Source organism: Augochlora pura, chromosome 10, assembly GCF_028453695.1.
Source record: "Augochlora pura isolate Apur16 chromosome 10, APUR_v2.2.1, whole genome shotgun sequence".
Taxonomy (NCBI): domain Eukaryota; kingdom Metazoa; phylum Arthropoda; class Insecta; order Hymenoptera; family Halictidae; genus Augochlora; species Augochlora pura.
In genome coordinates, this window is record NC_135781.1 from 11,638,917 (window position 1) to 11,660,407 (window position 21,491).

At 45.9% G+C, this 21,491-nt stretch overlaps 1 protein-coding gene across 3 annotated transcripts in view; it reads right to left on the minus strand.

Annotated features, from left to right (window-relative positions):
- LOC144476230 (LIM domain only protein 3) overlaps positions 1-21,491 on the minus strand; it is a 107,054-nt gene that overhangs the window by 20,480 nt on the left and 65,083 nt on the right. For 2 of the 3 annotated variants that reach the window (XM_078192915.1, XM_078192916.1), the window contains one exon: positions 464-575. In XM_078192915.1, coding sequence (XP_078049041.1) covers positions 464-552 — 89 coding nt within the window. In that variant the 5' untranslated portion in view covers positions 553-575. Of the gene's footprint in view, positions 1-463; positions 576-20,847; positions 21,167-21,491 lie in introns of those variants that run through there. The other variant, XM_078192914.1, reaches the window with a different exon arrangement.

Below are 21,491 nucleotides of genomic sequence, written 5' to 3' on the forward strand. Positions count from 1 at the left end.
TGAATCATAGGCGTCCAGTAACTGGCTCCAAAACTATATTTCTTCCCTGATATTAAAAAGAAATTTGATATTTGTGGGAAAATTAATACCGACAAAAGAAACTTTGAAATTTACCTGTAAGTTCTTAAGAAATGACAATTAAATTGCGAAAGTTGCGTTTAGTAGCGAAAACTCCTGAAGGCTGCTAACAGGGCACAGTAATTGGCTCCAATACCCTACGATTTTGAATAACGAGATGAAATATATATTCACAAATCGGTTCTCCGCAAGGATGATGTTCAATACTTTTCCAGTTTCTACTGTTTGATAGTTAAGATTTTGTTAGTACTTTTAGACTTTATTAGTACTTTTAGACTTTATTAGTACTTTCCATGGTGAAAGATCGAGAAAGCTCAAAAGTGTGTAATAAATATAGCGTAATGGATATATTTCTTAAAAGCATTAAACACACAAGGTGACTCACCTTTCCGTGATCGTCTTCCCGCAACCGGCACACTCCTGTGGCGTGGTGCCATTTTTATTTGTCTCAGACTTGCTCACATCCATAGTCATCGTGCTTCTGGCTAGAACGCCGTCTGGAAACAGAAAAAGAACGAGGACCGGTTGAATCAACGATATCGTGAATCGTGTCTCGCGGCCATTGTGCATTTGTAACAATGGTCCCGCAGGCAGTCTGCGAGTAATGTACACGAACGCCGCGGTAATAAGCGTCTGCGCGTAGTAAGTGGCCGACAACGCGCAATAATGATCCACGCTAATTGGACTAGTCGTCCGTCATCGTGTGTCAAATCTTGCACGTTCGCCTATTCCTCTTTATCGGCGATCAATGGCGCGTTTCATTAAAATACTTTGCTGAAATAAATAATCGTTGCGCATCGATTCCAATCTGAAAGTTCGATATTTTGAAGTGATATATAGCTGGTCGTACACGCTACTTAATCGAAATATAAAGAGTTTAGAAAATTGATTTCGCTATTAGAAATTCGAAAACACTTTTTCCGTAAATAACATATATTTCAATAAAATCTATGCAGCGATAACTTTTAAATAAACCTCAATCAATGAGTAATTGATACGTTATTTATCAATTTTAAATTAAATATACAAAATTACAAATATACAAAATAGTAGACAATTAGTTGGGATAGAAATTAATAATGAAAAGCCGTAGATACCCTAGATTAATTACGCACGAGGAGAAGTTAATATAACGAGCACACAGTAGTTAGTAAATCCCTTACAATCCCAAAGTTCGCGTTCTGCAATGCATTTGCATTAAAAAAATCAAGATAGGACGCGAGTAACGGCCGAAATTGAGAAACACGCTGAATGCAACACACTTGTATACTTTTGCGGAGCGCGTTAGCATCGACGCGTGGAACGAGTGGCGCAACGCAACTTCCTCGGTGGGCCACGTGGTTCGCGGCACGGTTAACTCGGGCATCAGCCGCCGAAGCAATTATAATAGATACGAGTTGCGTCTTTGGTCGGCGACTCCGATCGACCCTCGTCCCATTAATCCCGTCGTTTGAGAAGGCAGTTGCCGTCGGTGCCGGCGAAACATCCGGTGGCCGCGTTCCGAGGATCAATGGGAAACGCGGGTGGGTGCATCGATCACGGCAACATTCAAATAGTCCTGGTGGAGAGCGGTTGCGAGTAAGGGAGCGCGGGAGAGGGAGAAATGGATAGAGATAGGGAGGAAAAGAGAGAGATAGGGGGAGGGGGGAGGGAGAGAGGGAGAGAGGGAAAGAGTGAATCACGGGCAAACACAATCATAGGAACGAACGCGTTCTAAAGGCGATTCGAGGGAAGGAGGACAGCCGGCTAAAATGGTGAGTGGGTGCACGGCGAGGCGCGGGGGCTTAATTAATTAGCCGGATACTTTGAGTAACAATCCATTATTACATACAAACATCCTCGGCCCCGGGGCCGAGCTGTAGCTTTATGCTGCTAATTGGCCTTCTCAAAGCTTGGAGACCCAGGCACGAGTTATAAACGCCACTCCTCTAACTCGCCAGCACCCCGACTCTATCCCTCCTCCGTTTTCCACCAACCTCCTCCACCGTTTCTCTCTGTCTCTCCCTTCTTCTTGTCGTTCCTACCGGCGTTTGTCTCTACCCGTTCCTCTTCCACCTCCGTACCGTCTCGCTCCGACGTCCCATTCCTCTCTTTTCACTGTACAGGCCCGTGTGTCCTCCCCTCCCCCGTTCTCGGTTCCCCACCGCCCCCCTCCCCCTCCCCCTCCCACGAACGGTCGTGCACTTTGCAATGCACATAAAACCCATACACTGTCGCTGATACGGATACGCGAACGCGGCCACACGCACGTAAAAAGGTAGGGTGACAGAGTGTTGGTGGGTGGACGAGGCGGATGGTGGGAACGAAGAGGAACAGCTCGGCGAGGGATGGGAGGGGTGTAGATGTGGATAAAGAGAAAGAAAGAGAAAGAGAGGGAGAGAGAGAGAGAGAGAGAGAGAGAGTGAAAGAGAAAAGGAGGGTTGGAAGTTGGGGTAGGGAGGAGCAAGAGGAACGACGGATAGCGCTAATAACGCGCTCGTGGCGCAAAAAAAAGGAAGGAGTATAATTGCCAGCCGTCGTGGCAGGTATTTTTCAAATAGGACCCCGTCCGTTAATTGGAGGGCAAATTAAAGAGGCACCGCGGAGGAAAAAAACATCATCCCTCTACCGCGTATCCCCTTGGCCCCCTCTTAGCGTGCCCCACCTACCCCGGTATCCGAGGGACGCCTCGTGATTCGTCAAACGATCTGTGCGCTCCATTTTTTTCCTCGGATTTATTTTTTTCCCTTCTCTAACGACTTTCCCCTCGGGTCTCTCTCTCTCCCTCTCGCGCGCGCTCTCTCTCTCTCTACTTCTATCTCTCTATCTCCCTTCCCTCAACATTCCTAGTTCGATTGATAGGATCGTCGCAAGACGCGGAATCAACTGAGAAGTGTCGAGGGAGCACAGTAAGCCGGGTGAACGACGAAGGAGCGGAATTTCACTTGCGTGAGGCACTCCAGTTGGACGGAACAAGCGTGAGAGAGTAAGAGCGGAGGGCGGGAAGGAGAGAACGATCGATCACCGATTACACGATCGACTGCCGATCCGTCCAGGATAGTCGAAACGGGAACATGGAGGATCGATAACGAGGGAAACTCTCTTTAACCCCGGCCTGGCCATTAGCTCGTGTACCCGATTGGACTTTTCACGGACATACAGTTATTTGTCGGGCACACGCAATATCCAATTCCGAACCGGCTACAGCGAGAGGCCGTGGTCGTTATCCGGAGCCAGGCCGATGAAACGTTAGATAAAATTAAATTAATCCCGTCAATTTACCGTCCCATTATTTCGCGACAATGCGCGCAGCGGTATATCGGCGGACGTGTGGGCGGAACGGGGCGGAGCGGGGCGCGGCGGGCCGGCGATACTCGGCACAACACCCGTCGATTCTGATTTACGCGGCCACTTGCAGCCTGGAGGAGAGAACAGTTTTTTTTCACCCCCCGTCGACCGCGTAAAATCGTTCTCGCGCAAGAAACGGCTTACACGGGACCCGTGACCGCAACAGCCTCGAACGTGGAGCAATCGTAAAATGAAAAATTGATTTACGGCCAGCCCCCGGGTGGGGGCTGCGCGTACGAGAAAAAAAAAGAGGGACGCCGGAGAGCGAGATACACCGGGGTCCATCATTTCCACACCGACTGTCTTCCGACTTCCTACCCGCGAAACCGACGGAGACGGAGTGGCGGGGGGTGGGGGGGGGGGGGAGATCGGCGAGAGAAGTCGAGGGATATCCGATCGGTGAACGTATCGGCGATGGATACGACTTTTTATTCGGTCAATATAAGAGCCACCCTTCCGAGATTACGAAACTGCCCTAACAGCAATATGGGATAACCTAGCGGCCAACCTCGTCCCAGATCGCCGCTGCGTCGCGCCGCCTCGTCTCGAAATACGTCGCTACGGACAGGGCTGCCGGCTGGTTTAATAAAAATGTCAAATATAAAGTAGCCGGCGGGGACGGACGTTTAGGAAATAAATAAATGTAAGAGAAGCGGACTAGCCAGAGAGAGAGAGAGAGAGAGAGAGAGAGAGAGAGAGCGAGAGAGCGAGAAAGCGAGAGGGTAGGGAAAATCGTCCCCTGGTCGCGAAACGGGATACGAGTCCGGAAAACGGGGCACTAGAGAAAGAGGGAGAGAGAGAGAGAGAGAGATGAGATACGCAGGGGTTACAGGGAAAATATTGTTCGAAAGGACGAGACGAAGTTGTCCATACGTAAGAGAATGGCATCCATATAATATTACGGTCGGGGAAGGGTCAGTGCGTCGCCAAGCTGTACACACGCAGCCTGCATTCTCGAATTTTATGGAATTTTTTTCACCGCTCTAAACTTCCCGCTGGAACCGGCTGTTTCGGTATTTGGACCGGGCAACTTTCTCAATGTAATTTCTTTATGGTGATTTTACAAGGGTTAGATAATATATGGTGGCTTTTAAATTAGTTTTAACGTATTTGGTCTGAAATTTATGACCCGTATAATTCATACAAAATTCATAGTTGTGCGCTTATTTACATGAGGGAGTCATTGTAAAAAGAACTTCAGCGAATTCGTGGTTTTAGTGCTAATTAGACGCAAGGAGAATCGCTCACCTTTTTCAGACATCACTTCGTAGTGATTTTACAGAGGTTAGTTAATATATAATTGCCTTTTTCAAACTTATTTCAACGTATTTGTTTTGAAATTCATGATCACCACGATATGCTTTAAATTAACAATATGCTGCTATTGAGAAACGCTGCTAAAGAGAAATCAGAAACTCCGCGAATTATCAGTTGAACAACCAGATCCCAGAATGCCACATAATTTAACGTTCCCATTTAAAGTTGCAATAAAAATAAAAGTTTTGTTATTGCTGATGCGGCGGTTAAAGCGCCATTAAGCGGTGAAGCAATGTTCGTTTGCATCATGAAACACTGATGCGAACAGTAAGCTTTTAGTATCTACTCTCATCAATTAATCAGTAAAAACCAAAGTTTACATAGCCGTTAACAGTTTGCTCATAATTCTAGAGGATATAAAAATTCTTGCTCAACCGGTAATTATTACGGAGTAAAACAAATAAGAAATAACAAGGTCCGGCTCGTTATCACGGTGAAATTATACAAAAGCCGTTAGCTTCGGAGCACTCTATGCACTGCGATCACATTTCCCGGTCCATCGGAGCGCCGTGAATAAATTAGAATCCCCATTTATAACTTTCCTTAATTCTCGTCCGGCGTTCTAGATTTTCGCTACGTGAACAGCTAACGCGCAATTAAGAATCGCTTCGCGTTTATCAGGATTCCGTGGCATCGGGGTCGGCTGCGTTTTAATTGCGTCCAGCGTCGGAGCAATTAGACTCGCAATTTTACACGTATCCCTTATCCGTCTAAAACTTTCTATCTTTTTTCCGCGCAAGAAAAATTCCGCCGTTGAAACAAACGCGGGCGCGCCGGTCCCGTTGGCTTAAAAGGAAAGGGGTAGGTAGCGAAAGAGCGGCGGCAGAAGAATTGCGGGCCGGAGGGTGAGGAGGACGCGGCAACGTGGACGCGGCGCGGCGGACTTGGTCGCCGACGTCGAATCGGTACGCACCCCAGTCCTCGTTGAGTCACGTTCCGCATCTTGCCGCATGTCCTCCGAGCCGGTGGATCGCAGACTCGCAGAGACAAGGAAGGCTAGCCAAGGGTACGGCGCGAGGGAGTAGGGCGCAGGATAGGGCAAAGTATAGGGCACTGAGCGGCGCGACACGGCGCGGCGCATAACACGAGACGGCAGTCACGACTGCAATTTCGGGGTTTAATAATGATCCCAGCCGACGGCTCAAGGCTGTATCCCGTGTCATTATACTGTGAAGTGGAGAGGCTGCTAATTAGTCATTAGCGTAGGAAAAAGACACCTTCAACGGGCTCGGCAGCAGCTACAGGACGGGCAGCAACCCCATCCGACGGTCGGCGGGTGCACAGGTACGGCAAACTTGAGCAAACAGGGTGTAGCTTCTAGCCTACGTCTAATTGGACCCTAGCGACGTAAGTTCTGCTAATTGAGACCAGGCCTGTAACTATCAGCCGCGCGACAAGGGTCTTCGTAAATTCGCCGAGATCGACGTCCTCGGTGTCCCGTGTAACACACCCTCGGCCGCATGAGCACACGGACGCGCACACACGTGCACACACGCGCAAGCCTGTACACGCTCGTCTCCATTGCTAGGCGCGGGTTCTTTCTTTTCGTTAACGGGGAACGTTGAACCTTCGCAGGGAGGAAAAAAATCTGTACCGCGGCAAGATCTGGCGACCTTCTTCGTTCGAGAAAACCCTGGTTAGATAAGGTAAGAGTGCCTATTATGAAACACCGTTCAATCGTCACCCCCTCTTGAAACAGTAGCACTCAAATAATACAATGAAAACCGAATCAAGCATACGAAAGTGATTGTAAGATCTTTATCTGTATTTTAGAGCATTGTTCTTCATACATTCAATCGCACAAATTCTATTATCTAACAATCAACTGTAAACAAAAACATCGTGTACTTGAGTGTTTCCATTGATCCAATTTATGGATCATACGGCACAAAAATGATGTCCCATAGTAGACGCACACTCATACTTTAATATTTTATTGGTATTACCTTTTATTCGTGTTAAATAAATATTTCAAAGTTCATTACGTTATCCAGTTATATGAATCTATAAATCTATAGCTATTCAACAATAACAGTTTTCAGTTACGGTAAAATGTATAATAATATTGCGCCCCATCAAAAGCGTTCCATAATAGATGATTTTACCTTATCCGCGAAATTAGAAGGTCGCTTGAGGCCCGTCTCCAATCGCGCTCCAGACGCGAACGAAATTTTTCTTCCCCGCGAAATATTTCGTAAACGTTCGAACGGCCGTGCGCCACTAATTTGCATCGTGCATCTACGCATATATTTCGTGGTCTAGAAGTTATTAGTCTCGCTCCAGTAAGCGCGATACAGTTTGCAACCTATGACTAATTGGAAGTCGGTAACGTAGCTGCAAGTTTCGCTAATTGAGACGACCAGTTTAGTAACTACTAGAGAGCGCACGAAGGGTGTTCTCGGGGAAAGGAAATTTCTCAAGGAGAATTCGAATCAACCGGCGAGCCTTAATTTCGCCCACTACCCCCATTCGCTGCCGTCGGTCCTCCCCCCCTCTCCTTCGCCACCCTCACTCCCACACTCCGCCCCACCATCCTGCTACAGCCACGCAGCCCCCATTCCCCTTTCTCAGCTGTTCTACCGCCCTCCCCGCCATCGACCACCCGTACACGAGATTAACGTTTAATTAAGCATTGGCGCTTAACTACGGCCCCGCCGTTGATTTCCCGACTCATAGTTCCCGGAGATATGAAACGAAATCGCCGCTTGATGCGCCCGCTTTCAATCCGAGGCATCCAATTAACCAACGCTAATGGGACGCCTTTGATCCGCGCAATTATAAGCCTTGAAATTGCATGGCCAAAAAATTCATTACAGATCCCATCTTTCTCTCTGTCTCTTTTTCTACCGCTGCTAATAGGATGCCCCGGAATTCCCTTGGCTTTCAGGAACGCTTCGATTCGCAACACTATCATCGATCCGATTGCAGAAACTAAACTGCGAAATTATGTACGAACAGAAATTCTGTACACCGGTTGCGACAAACACGAGGTGAACGTTCCCTTTCTCAAATAAATTCAGTGAGTCGAAATTAATATACAGCTGTTCCTAAATTCTTTTAATCCCTAATCCTACAGCACGCACGACATTTTTTACGGCAACGCACTTGAAAATGGAAGATAGATAACTGTTTATGAATTTGTTTTTATTTATTTTTTAAGTATGTTCCATTTTGATGTAAATAGGACAAAATTTATGTTTGATCAAGTGCTTTTAAATATGACTTATAATTTTAAATCTTATAATTTTTATTAATAATTAATAATTAATAGTTAATAGTTTAACTTAAAAATTAGAGATGTAACGCGTTACGAAATAGTGCTTTGCCAAAATGTAAGGATTATAAGTAAAGGAAACCAATTAAGAAACGAAATAAGTAAATTACAATACTATGTGAATTTGCATAGTGGTGTCAACATGATACGCAGAATTGCCAATTAGAGGACTGAATGTCACAAGCAGGGAATTAATGAAATCTTTATTAACACGATAAGCGCCAAATATCAATCCCAAAAATACCCAGGATATCAGTGTTATCGAATTAATAAAACCGATACAAGAAAGTTAAAATGTAYTGTAAGAAATATTAGTGYCAGTACKTTTTCATATWYTGAAAATTGTTGCAATATTCAGCTTGTTCAATATATTACAATAAAAATGAATYTCCAAAWCTAGAGAGAAGTTAACACATTTGCATCGGGATATTTTTCCTTAAATTTTCATATAAATCGGGGCATCTTAGCAATGTGAAGATATTTTAACATATAGGTAAACGAGAATTCTCTTTTCCCGATGCGAATGTGTTAATGTTACCCCTGATAGCGACCCCCTATTTTATTTCGTAAAAAGAACAAGCTTATATTTATTCCGATTTTTACGAATTTTAATCAAAACGTATATCCAAAGAAGCAAGTTTATCCAATAAATTTCCGATAATTTCATTTGTTCAATAAACTTATATCGTGATAGGTCAGGGAGTTAGAATCATAATGGCGTAAATCACATCTTCGAAAACTTCGACATGTGTCTTAAAATATAATGTAAGCATACCAAAATGATAAAAGTACACGTAAACGAATTTTGGAACTAGATATAAATTAACCTAACTGAAAATTATTTTAACAATACATTTGGTCAGTAAGCAATATCACTTACGCCAGCTACGGTTCCAAAATTATTTATAATTTTAGCTACTTGCATATTTAAAGAAGAAAAATATTTTAACGCGACCCAACGACACATTCCGTAAACCGAGGCTTTTCGAATAATAAAGAACATTTCTTTGACATATTCGTGTACGTAATCGACGATGCGACAATTGACCTAATCAAAGCCCAGTTTAAAGGGTTGAAAGAAATGCAGAAAACATTCCCGAGATAATTCGCGGTAGCACAATTTGCCCGTGTTTCAATTCGACCGCTTTTTCCTTTGTCGGGATTTCAATTCTTTGCATCGAGCGATCCCGCGGCTCGGAGCCAGGGAGGCGTGATTCCGGCGACCGAGAGGAGGAAAACAAATGCAATCAAGCAGGTCGACGAGCATCCTTCCGCCACGAAGAAAAAGTCCTCGAAATTTGAGCAGCGCGACGGGTCCCCGTCTCTCTCTCTCTCTCTCTCTCTCTCTCTCTCTCTCGCTCCCTCTCTCCCGTGGACGCAGGAACATATAAATTTCACAGCGACCGCGTAACGAATCCACGAGGGAAGAAGTGGCAGCGGAACGACGCCGGTCGTGGGATGAGGATGGAAATAGCGAGAAGAGAAGGGGGGGGGAGGGGCGAGGCGGCAAAGGACGAAGCCGCGTGAGGTGAATAGAACGACAAAGAAGGAGAGAACGAGCTGAGAACAGTGGCGGAGGAAGAGAAAGAAGTCGGCGGATAGAAAGGGAGGGAAGAAGGTAGAGCCAAATTTTAATTTCGCCCCTAACAAGGGAAGGCACGGAGTAGGGTGCCCCTCGGCCCCTTCAGGACCACGGTATTCCATCCTTCAGAATCATTATATCGCCAATTAGAAGATAGCGGAGCTCGCCGACGCCTAACAAGCTTCCTGGGGAGACAGATCTACTCTCGATCCTGCCGTTATATGCGCAGGCAACCGTACCGGTGGTGCTGTCTTCGTGCCGAGCTCGTTATAAAATATTCTTCTCTCCGTGCACGTTCCCGCTCTCGTTTCTTCTTTTCCCGCGCCCATCTCCTCTGACCGCGTCGGATATATTTTCGAAGGAGCGCGGCGGTGCGGCGCGGCGCGACACGGCGCGGCGCGACAATTAGCCGGCAACTAGGCTAACTATTATCGCGTCGAATATAACGCGCGCGGAATTTCATCCCCGCCTCTCTGTTTATCCGGCGCGCGGTTATTGAATTAAAGAAACGAGTCCGCGCCGAGAGGGTGGAAAATCGCGGAGGGCGGAACGGCGAGGCAGCGCCGCGCGGGAGACAGGGACAGAGAGAAAAAAGGGATCGTATTAAACGGCGAATAAATGCGAGCTGAATGCGAAGATTGTCGCGAATTGAAACAGCCACCGTTGCGGCATTATGAATTGATAACGGCGGCGATCGAATTAAACATTCATTATCGAAGTTTCGATGTCTGGGACCGGATTGTTTGGCTGACGGTAGTGGAACTTTTTTAGGTGGAATCGTGTCTGTGCACGGGTTTTTTGATGTTTTTTTTTTTAGACTGACGAGTAAACTAGATTTTATACGGTTTTTAGTGAAACGCATAGAGTCGGTCACGAAAATATTGGCATATTTATTGGAACTTTTTTAATATTGGTTCGAGGGACTTGAATCTGCTTTTTTAGATGGTAGGAGGACTAGTCCATTAAATTATGGCGAAACAATCGTTTTCAATAACTGCAATTAGTTCAGATGGTAAAACATAAAAAAGTTATGTTTTTACAGCTTTTTAATTTGTACATTATAATAAAAATTTAAAAAATGCGTCTTGTGAATGTCGGTAATTTGTTGTTAGACTGTGGATCTCGTACACTTTATGGCGAAAATATGGTGACCAGATACAGAATATTAAAAATATGTATAGAATTTCATAATGCTGTTACATTACTCGTTAAAATAAATAAGAAAAAAATAAATGTCGGTATAAGTCCCATATCTTGCAATTAATGAAGAGAATCTTTATTTTTCATAAAAATCTGCTATCGGATTTAAAATACGCAGAGACAGGCTACAGTTACCTTGAAGTTATCAATTACCTAATAGACTATGTCTTTTGTCATCTAAAGGAGATTCAAGTCGCTTGGTCCAATTTTAAATAAAGTATTCCGTTTTAAGAATTTTCCGATATTTTCGTGATCAACGGTAGCAACGATTTAAGACAGTAGGAACGCTAGGAGAATCAAAGAAAATCGATACGTCACTTGCTGTGTTGAAGTATTGCAAATACGGAAGGATTTCTAAGTGATATATGTTTCTTACAACGGATACAAGAAATTTTTATTTTACATAAAGATGCGCTTCTGATAAACGATAAATAGACGTGGATCTTTGTGTAAAATAAAATTAATGAAATGTAAGTTAGAGAACAATGTTTTACACCCTTCATTAAATCTAATAAGTTGAAAATAATGTGCCAGTGTCCTTTTATTCTCTTTCGTCTTCTGTACTTGATCCTTTTTTAGCACAACAGCCTTAATTCCGCAAGGGTAGCGATCAAAGATTTCGCATAACAATATGTATGCGCATTAGACGATGTAATCATTAATCATACAAAACATTACTTAAAGATTGGTATAGGCAATTCGCAATATTTGTACGTATTATTCATAACAAGTACAAAGTTTAGCAAGATTTTCTAAAATTATTGCGACTATATACAGTTCCATATGCTCGTCTAAGATTTACCATTGTATAATAATTTTACAATATCGTTATATTTTTGGATCACATGAGAGCCCACAGTATTGCTATACCATCACGATACCGCAACGTTAAGTAATTATAAATAATTACGATTTCTTGTACCTCGCAAAAATTTGGTACCCTTTTTGCACAGTCCGGATCGCTCATTACACTTCTTACTGTTCTCCGGTTCATTAAGTCTTGGGAATGCCTGCTAAGGAGCGCGTTGCATCCGGGAAACGTTTTCCCGTAGAATGTTGGTCCCATTAAATTGTTCGTAGAAACGAGTACAATAACGACGGGAACGTATCGAGATGACAGTGTTGCGGATGGTGGAAAAGCGAAATAGAATTGTTCGATGGTACGAAGAATACGGGGATAGATGGTGGGTGGATGCACGTAGATGTCGGCGACGTGGATAGGGGGAGAACAGAATTCAATTTAAACTTATTTTTGTTCCTACGATATCTGAAATGATAAATTTAAATAGGGGAATAAAATATAAAATTGCTTCTGCCAACCGATCACCAACAGCAACGGGGATCGTTCCCCGTACCACCACGGCCGGGTTTCCATGTGTGCGAACTTCTCTGTTCCGCTCGAGGGGTCCGGCAAAGGGGAGCGGAATCAAAATCGAAAAGCGAACGAACAGAATTGTCCTTTATGCGAAGCCGAGCTACTCTCGAACGTGTCTCGTTAATTGCCCGTCGTTTAGTCGCTAATAGCCACAGTTTCTTTCAGCGACTTCTTCTCGTCGGTCACCGAGAGAGCGAGAGAGAGAGAGAAAGAGAGAGAGAGAGGGAGGAGAGAGAGCGAGATCTGAAGACAGGAATTAAAGGACCGTAGTAATCGAAGTGGGATCGTGAGGGCACTCCAGATCCGATTTCCACAGTATTCCCGCTAACGGATTGAACGGCTCTTTTCCGCTCTCTTTTCCAGATGCCCGGACGTTTATTAATATCGATCGCGGATTTATTCAATACCGTGGTGGGGGAAGGGGGATGGCGGTGGGGAGGGAGGGGACAAGCCCTAGCAATCATTGCGGAGCGCGATGTTTACCGTTCGGCGCCGACGAAAATATTTGCGCTACAAAACAGCCCGGCGAATATTCGGCTCAGAAACTCGCGGCCGACCGGATGACACAGAAACGCGTGTTTCGAATTTCACGATCGCTATTACTGCGGCACGCGGCCAAGATACGCGACACGCGCGCACGCGGCGCATATTTATTAACAAGCCTTCTCCATTGTCGCCCGGAGGACCATTCATTTCGCCCTGGCACCGCGGTAATTAATCGCCGATGCGACGATAAAACGTGAAATTAATTACGTCGTACCCGGGAAAGAATAGCGCGGCTGTCGCGGGCGTCTGCGTAATCTCGGCTATCGAGTGTTGCTCGCGAACAAGCGTCCCCGGCCCCGAAGGTGTTTGTATACCACCTACTTTAACAAAAAATTAAAAAGGAAAATGAGCAGAGCGAGAGAGAGACAGAGAGAAAGAGAGAGAGAGTGGGAGCGCGCGCGCGAGATAACGAGAGATAGAGAGAAGGGGGGGAGGGGGAGAAGGTGGGGTCGCGAATCAAATCAACCCCCTTCAATTATCTCCCGTTCGAGCAACGACACGCGAACCGCTGCGGAAATTCCCGACGAGACGCGACTCGAATCCATCGGAGCGGCAGAAAGTTCGCTGCCGGGTCGATTTCGATCCGACTGGCGGCACGTTACCGAACCCCTTTTTCCATTCCGCCTATCCCGCTAATCGGAACGACAAGAATGTTATAAAAGAAAGTTCGCCGGGCGCGGGGCCCGGCTTCAAAGTCCTCGTCGTCGAGGTGAAATCGACGCGCGGCAGCGCGATACACTTTTCTCGGTAGGCAATATTCATAAATCACCCTTCAGCCCACCCCGGGCATTCTCCTGCCCCTCTTATATACGCTTAGAATAAGCACCCCTTTTCCTGATAGAGGGATGCAGCGGCGGGGTCAACTCCCTACCCCTACCCATCCCGTTCCGTTCCGTTCCGTTCCTCTTCGGGGTGGAAGGAGCGCCGGGCAAGGGAAAGAGGGACTGAGGAAATGGTTGGCCGGAAAAAGGAAGCTCGAAAGAACGTGGTCGAGGGGTGGGGAAAAAAGAGAGAAAGCAGCACAAGGGAGAGGGACAGAGAGGGAGGGAGAGAGAGAGAGAGAGAGAGAGAGAATCAGGAAACGAACGGCTACTGTGCTGTAGTCGAAGACGGCGTTAGCCCGTGTGCTACGGGACTTGCTGAGAGGGGGTGGCCTCAGATTCTATTAAGATCTCAGTAAGTCTTGTTACACGGAGAGGCCACGCCGCAAATCTCGCAATAAAACAGCCACCGGTATAACACCGATTCGAGCAACCGTCTACCGAGCAACGGGGATCGTCGCCGGCGACGCCGCCGCCCGCCGTCTACGACAACGCCGCCGCCTCCTCGTGCGTTGCCAAACACCCTCCGCGGGGGGTTACCATTCTTCCTGTGGATACAGCACGTATACGAGCATCGGAAACGGAAGTCACGGTTAATCCGGGAAGAAAGCTGCCGGCTATCGGTTACACCGTCCTCCCACCGATGACTTTAAATCGCTCGCGCTTTGATTTAGCGGGTTTTCGGGGCGGCAATGTCTTCGCGTAACTTTTCGGGGATATTGCAAGACCATTTTGTTTCTGTACGGCGTGTTGTTTACCTCCGCGATGCCGCGCAGTGTGGCAAGGGCCGCCGAAAAACGGTAGAAAATATCTTCGGACTGAGCTCGTATATTTACGGCCAACTTTTTGATACTTTTTGATATTGAAGACGTTATTCGTAATGACAACGAATGATTCGATTTTTTTCAAATGGCAGACGGACTAGTTTACAGTACAATGGTACTTTCAATGGAAACAAATTTCGAAGATGCAATTGACTGGAATGATAAAAAGAATAAAGAACTCTCGTTGTCGGGCCTGTAATGAAAATTTAATAATTGCGTTTTGTAAATCTCGGTAACTTGAATGCATGCTGAGAATTTCAATAATACTAAACGATATTATTGTCTTTGTTTCTTGCTCATTTGTCGCTATTAGTGTTATATGTAATATAAAATATATTTGAATATAATTAATAATACAGGAAATATTGTTCCCTTTATTTCTACATTTTAAGTGTACGAATACTTTTGACCCGTACTGTATATGTTTATAATTCTCTGAAGGATTCTTCGATTAGGTAGAATTCTAAATAAATTCTTTTGTTTTCTATATATTCTATATAATCATATTTTAAGAAACAGAATCTTTAATATTGGAAACAAAGTATATTCCTTTAAAAGCGATAAAATACTTTAACATACCATCCATTTGACCGTGATCATAAATCGATCAATAAATAAAATCCTATAACAGAAAGCAATTTATGTAGGACCAACGATCATCGTTATTATCAGTAGCTCCTGCAAATAAAAAATTTATGAAATAAAAATAATTCCCGATTACAAAACTTTTGAACTTTTGTTTAAGAAACGAACATGTGCAGGGTATATCGCGGGTCGTTATAAAACTACGAGAGAAAGTGATTCTACCTGAACAAAGAGTATAGACTAAAATGAAGTGAGTTTGGAAGTTAGGCAAAGCTCGTGTTATTGAGTAGAAATGGCTAGCCCGTCTGATCATGGCCAACCGATTCTACTTCTTGTTGTGCTGGCGTCACACGAATCTGATGAACTTTAAGATTTACTTCTCGAGAGAACGAAACTTTAAGTGAAAAAATATTATTTTGCATTTGCAACTTATTTCCACACGTGCAATTTAGCTGTGCTATTACTTATCAGCTGTGCAGTTTCTTGTGAACAATTTACATAAATAACTTTATGTACAAAGGCAGGATCCTGAGCAATTTTATGATACTTCCACACGAACACGTCAAAATTTTCAACATTAAATATTGAGTTACATGTATTAAAATTAGAGTACAATAAGAACATTACTGATTATATAATTAAATATAGTCTAAAATATATCGTACATTTGATAATTGTGAAACAGCTAACACGACTTCCTTGTTTTTTTCATATTGCAATTTGCCTGCCTTGAATTGTACTATCAATAACTAGCATTTTATGGAAATCAATTAATATATAGCAATATATATTTGAGCTTACAAAAATCGGTGACAAGGAACACAATATTACCGAAAAAGTAGAAAAATCGTCCGATGTAGTTACTTTCAAATTACGTATGTATTTAAAATAATCTTGATGCGTAAAATGTGTAAGTATAAATATCTTACAAGGAGATTCATAATCTCTGAGATAATGTTAATGTCTCATCCGCGGTAGTTGCGCGCACATTTAAAAAATAAAGCAACGAACAGAGAATCGAGTACGTTAGCCTAAAACCAGGCAATAAACGAGGCAATAGAACTGCGAAAGATAAGTAAGAAGATCGATGGCGCGAGTACAACCTCGGATTGCAGAACTAAGAACCGCGCAGTATAGGAGAGATCGAAGGTGGGTGGGCAAACGAGCGAACGAGCGAGCGAGCGAGCGAGCGAGCCGGAAGAGGAGGGTCGGCCTCCAGGCAAGGGTCCGAAATCAATCAAAACATTAATTGAAAGAGCCGAGAAGACAACGGCGCCCGGTCGGCTAAGGCGGTAGCTACGGATGGTCTTGATAATCGAAAGATATCCTAGCCAATAGCCGGGGCACACCCGACCCGACGAACGACGGAGCGAGCGAGCCAGGCGTACCAGGAATTTTCCTTTTCTGACTCATTCTCGTCGGATATCGAGACGGTACGGAAGCGGAGGAGGAAAATTCGCGGCACGGATAGACGGCGACCCCGCGACGCCGATAGCCGTCCCGTGTCGGGGATCGCCGAACCGGTTAACAATGGGAACAAAGTCTTTTTAGTCCCGTGACACGAAACGGAGCCGTTATTGTTCGCGAGTTTAGGCCACGAAAGCTGGTATCCGTAACTCCCAATACGCGAAGATCGCGCGCTCGCTATCAGAGGCCCGGTGGATGGTGGAGCTGGGAAGGGGCGGGGGTGGCCGCCGCCGGAAAAATTGTTTACCGGACTGCGAGAACCCGATCATTCGGTTCGGTTGATCCAGGTTCGGGGCCATAATATACCACAACCGCCGCTAATAGTACACGGACCGTTAATGAACGCGATCTCTATTCAATTGTGGAGCGGCGTTATTAGTAGAGCGAGCGCAGCCGCTTTATTAATTAATGAATCGATTTTAGTCGGTGGCCGACTAATTATTCAACATCGGTCGTCATCTGTGCAACTGCGGATGATTCTTTAATGATCGCGGGCCCGACGTCGGCCCATGGATAATGACCCGTTCGACCCACAAAGAGATCTCGTACGGATCGAGGGTGCCGTAGTTGCGATAAACGCGCGGCGGAACTCACCGGTAGCCTTCTTCTCCACTCCATGCGCCGCCGGTCCGTGCAATCGGTCCTGAAATCCGCGCTCCGTTCGATCGCATTATCAAACCACAACGCGGACGGAAACGAATTAAAGTTCGGGTTAATTATATTCGCGTTCGCGTGCAATTGCGGCCCGCCCATTCGGTGGCGGGCGGAGGGCGGCACGCGAAAAATTAGAACAGCCAGACCGCCACCGGGATAGGAGGGAGGGTAGCCTTCCGCTGTTCCGGCAACGGGGCCGTGGGGTGGAAAATTTGTGGCCTCGCGATGCACGCCGAGGCGCGCGCGTTCAAATGAGAGCCCGTCGGATTTTCCTGAAAAATCTTTCAAACGGAGTAGCATCGGGGGCCGACGCCCAGAAGGACGCGGCACTGCCACCTGGCGGAATGCCCAAGGACCCGCGGGAAGCTTCAATCGCCGTAAAAGCAACGCCTCTGGATAGGAAAGGGAGGCACGGAGAACGGCGAGGGTCAGAAGTTAACTTGGAAGCTCGCGGGTGGATCGCTCGAACGGGACGAGGACGCAGATAGAGTGGCTACCGAGGGAAGCGGGCATGCAAGTAAGAGGGACGCGCGGCCGGAGGAGGAGAGACGTAGGGGAGTAAGCGAGAGAAGAGAAGGAAAAAAGGATAGCGTGAGATGGTCAGTCCTGGAGATACACGTTCGACCGGTGCACCCGACTTAAGAGGATTACATTTGATATTTCGATCGGGCAAAGTGGCTTTTTATTGGACATTCGCCTCGGAATTATCGCTGACGCGTGTCGAAAGACATTACGCGCACCCGGTATTATTAAATTATATCGCCACCGCGTTCCCCTATAATTTCCTGACCGCTGCCGACAGATACCTCGCGAAAACGTATCATCCTGTCACGAACACCTCTCCGGAGCAAGCAACCTCTGCCGCCACCGCCGCCGCCGCCGCCGCCGCCGTCGTCGTCGTTACTGCGGGAGAGAAACGCACGTATCCCGGTGCCGCAACTGCGGGATTTCGCAAACGACGCGTGAAAAAGATCGGGCGAACGCTAATGGCTTCATTATCTTGTTTCGGTGGGTAAACGGGAACACGGAGCCGCGCTTTATTCAATTTCCCACGCGGAGGAGGAAGGAAGGAGCGCGCCGCAGTCACCGAAAGACGACAATTGGCCTAAATCGCTCCTACCCGGGCTCGCGACTGTAAACGGTGGGCGGCAGAAACATCGGCGACGCGACGCGACACAACGCGCCACTCCGCGTCACGGTCATACTTCTGCTTTTAGCCGGAGCTAATTAGCCGCACCAATTTGTCGGCGTAAAATAAACGTTTGCCCCGCTCGGCCGTTTCTCCCTCGCTCCAGTTTTCTCAATTTATTTGTGAGAGCGCGCGCGCGCGCTCGCTCGCCCGCTCCCGCGCGGACGCCATACCTACACACGAAGGACACCCGCGTCCAAAAACTCTCTCTCTCTCTCTCTCTCTCTCTCTCTCTCTCCCGTCCCTGTATCCCGCGCTACCGACCCCCATCGCTCCGTGCGACCGTCTGCCGGTCCGCGGACTTCAAACGAAATAATTAAGTCAGTCCGTTCGAGCGGCCGACTAACGAGACCGCCGCTACGAAAACTGCCGCCAATTATTGAAATTCAAACGACCGGATACTCTTGCGTCACTAGCCTGGTGAGACGCGGTCAATGGACACCCCTCGATATCCGGTCGTGATAAATCATAATGAATGCGTCCAGAGAAAGACGGGGCGGCGTAGATATTAAGATATTAAATACCGCGCCTGCTCGTATCTGCTGTGGAATCTTCATCGTCAAAGAAACGGGACTGGTCGGTTTAAAAAACAGTTTCGTATTGATACTGTTGGATTAAATCTTTACCGACTGATATTATAAATAGCATAGGATGTGGATCCACCTTATAATGAGATGGGTAATTGATACTTTGCAATCTGAATTTTTAATAAACGATTTTAGTAAAAGATTTCACTAAATAAAATATTTTATTCTGGTAATCCGTAGTTGCGCCCTGAAATAAATATTATACTTGGATAATGTAAAACAGTAGATCTATCTATAGTTATTGATCTAGTAACATGAAGCGTATATCAGAATACTTCCATAGTCAAATAAGATAACGTGAGAAGTTATAATAATAATAATTTTATCCGATGACAGTAAATGAAATAAACAAAAAATATATATCGATCTATGGCATATTTATCTTAAACATTCTTGACAACGAATAAAATATTTCTATTTTTGAAGTACATTCTTCCGAACGTGTGTAATCATAATAATCATGTATGGTCTATAATAGAATGTATAGTTTACTATTTGTTATCTAAAATACTATTTTACCCAGCTCTGACCCTACATCGATTTATTTATATATGCAACTGACGCAACGAATTTAGTACAAATAAGACTGGAAGATGTTTCCAACTGTTTGGAACGGAATCACGTGGCAGCCAACCAAAAAATATCGCACGTATGACTTCGCTGTTGGATCGCTCGGTTTCTCGACAGCGGTTCGCCTGTATCGTTAATAGAGTGCTTAACGATTGTAATTTATTCTTACGTACTTTCGGAAGCTTGATCTTGTTTAACGAGATTTTTATTTTACTTTGAACCTGGTAGAATACTGAATCGAACAAACAAAGTTCTGGTTGACGCTAGGTCCTGTAAATTGGCTTATGCAAATTTCTATTTGCATAAACATCCGCTGTATACTTATAAACTGTTCCACGGTGGGATTCAAAGGATTTGAATATTCTATGCAATTCACTTAACGTATCAACTTTCATGGCGGCGCTCGCTTTTTAAAGCTACATTATTCTTGACAACAATGGGCAAGCATAGATATTAATAATCCTTCTTAAGTATTTTTCTTGGAACCGGACGTGGCGTGACACCGAGGAGACATCAAACAACGAATAAAAACTTTTAATTACAAAACGAGCCAAGTTGAACGAAGAAACGGAATTTGTAATCGGAAAGTTTCTCGATCGGATCTCCGTATATAAATTACCGCGATTCGTTACGGAATTTTACTTGGCCACGGTGCGGCTCGCGAGCGACACCATAGCCACGCTGTCCAAGTCTATTAAAATGATCACGTTGCGGCTGATTATTAACGACAGCAATACGATACGGCCACGATACTCGAATTTCAATCCTTAATTAAAAATTCCCTCTAGAGCAGTGTGAACGCAGTCGACGTCACCTCGCAAGCGCTAATGTTAACGAAACAACGTAGCAGCATTTTACGGGATGCAGATTAAGTTCGCTTCTAGGGAATCCGTATCGCTAACGGCACCCATACGAACGCGTCAGCTTGAGAGCTACCGCCAACAGGGACGGGAATCGGTAAATGTGAGAAATGTCAATTACATAAGTGTCTCGTCCGTTCGTGACGACGTTCGTCATTAGGTATATTCGGCGGGGAGGACCGATTGCGGGTAATTTTCTAATAATTTTCGGAGTGACGCGGATTGAGCGGGAACCGGGAAGCGGACAGCGCTCGCGCGGTGCTGTCGGCGCCACGGTGAGGGTGAAAGCGGTTTTTCGCCAAAGCTCTCCGTTAAATTGAACATGTGATTGCGTTCGGGTAGGGACGCGCGGTCGAATTGGTGAAATTTCAATTACACGTCGCATTACGAATTCTTCCATTATCATCCGACCAGGCGGCACGTAGATTTTCTCCAATTAAACCGATCATCTCCGGTCTCGAGCTGCGCGTTACAGATGGAATATGCCAATCATGTTTCACAAAATTAATCTGCCAACCGTGACACACTGCTGCCCGTCACCGACGAGATCATTCGCAACGTGTGCACCAAATAATAATAGCTGACATTTACCTGAGGACCTTCGGGACGCAATCGTACTTGTGCGAACACCCCTTGCCGTGCTCGGATGCCTGCTGTCACGTGACACTACACCAGCCTCACAGAACAACGTCTCACTGCGTGACAACCGTCTTAAAGGCTTTATCTTGCCAACAGATCGATAGAATGAGATCAAACCATGCAGACGTGTATATGTATATATTGTCGATGGGAATCGTTCTCAACTTCGATCACGAGAAATTACACCAAAAGGATGGATATCGGTTGTTTCGGAGTTCGCGAAGCTATCTATGACGAAAATACCATCAACGAGAGGATCCCGAAACCGCCAGACCGGCGGTCGGTTGTAAACTGCCGAGTACCGCGTGCGACCGCGGCACGCCACCGACAGTAATAAATCCCCACCACTGGTCCGAGTCTCCCTCCGTTCTCCCCACTCTCGACCCAGCGACCCCACCACCGAACTTATCGCTGCCCCTGCGTCGCTGATCCGTTCCCCTCCTCTCGGCGATTGCCGTTTCCCTCCGCGTTCCCGACGCCGCGCGCTCGACCGTCATCGCACCCGTATCCGAACTCAAGGAACCCGTACCGCCAACGGCGACCGAAAACCCGTACTTACACCCGCCATCGAACCCGAACCCGCACATGCCGCCCCA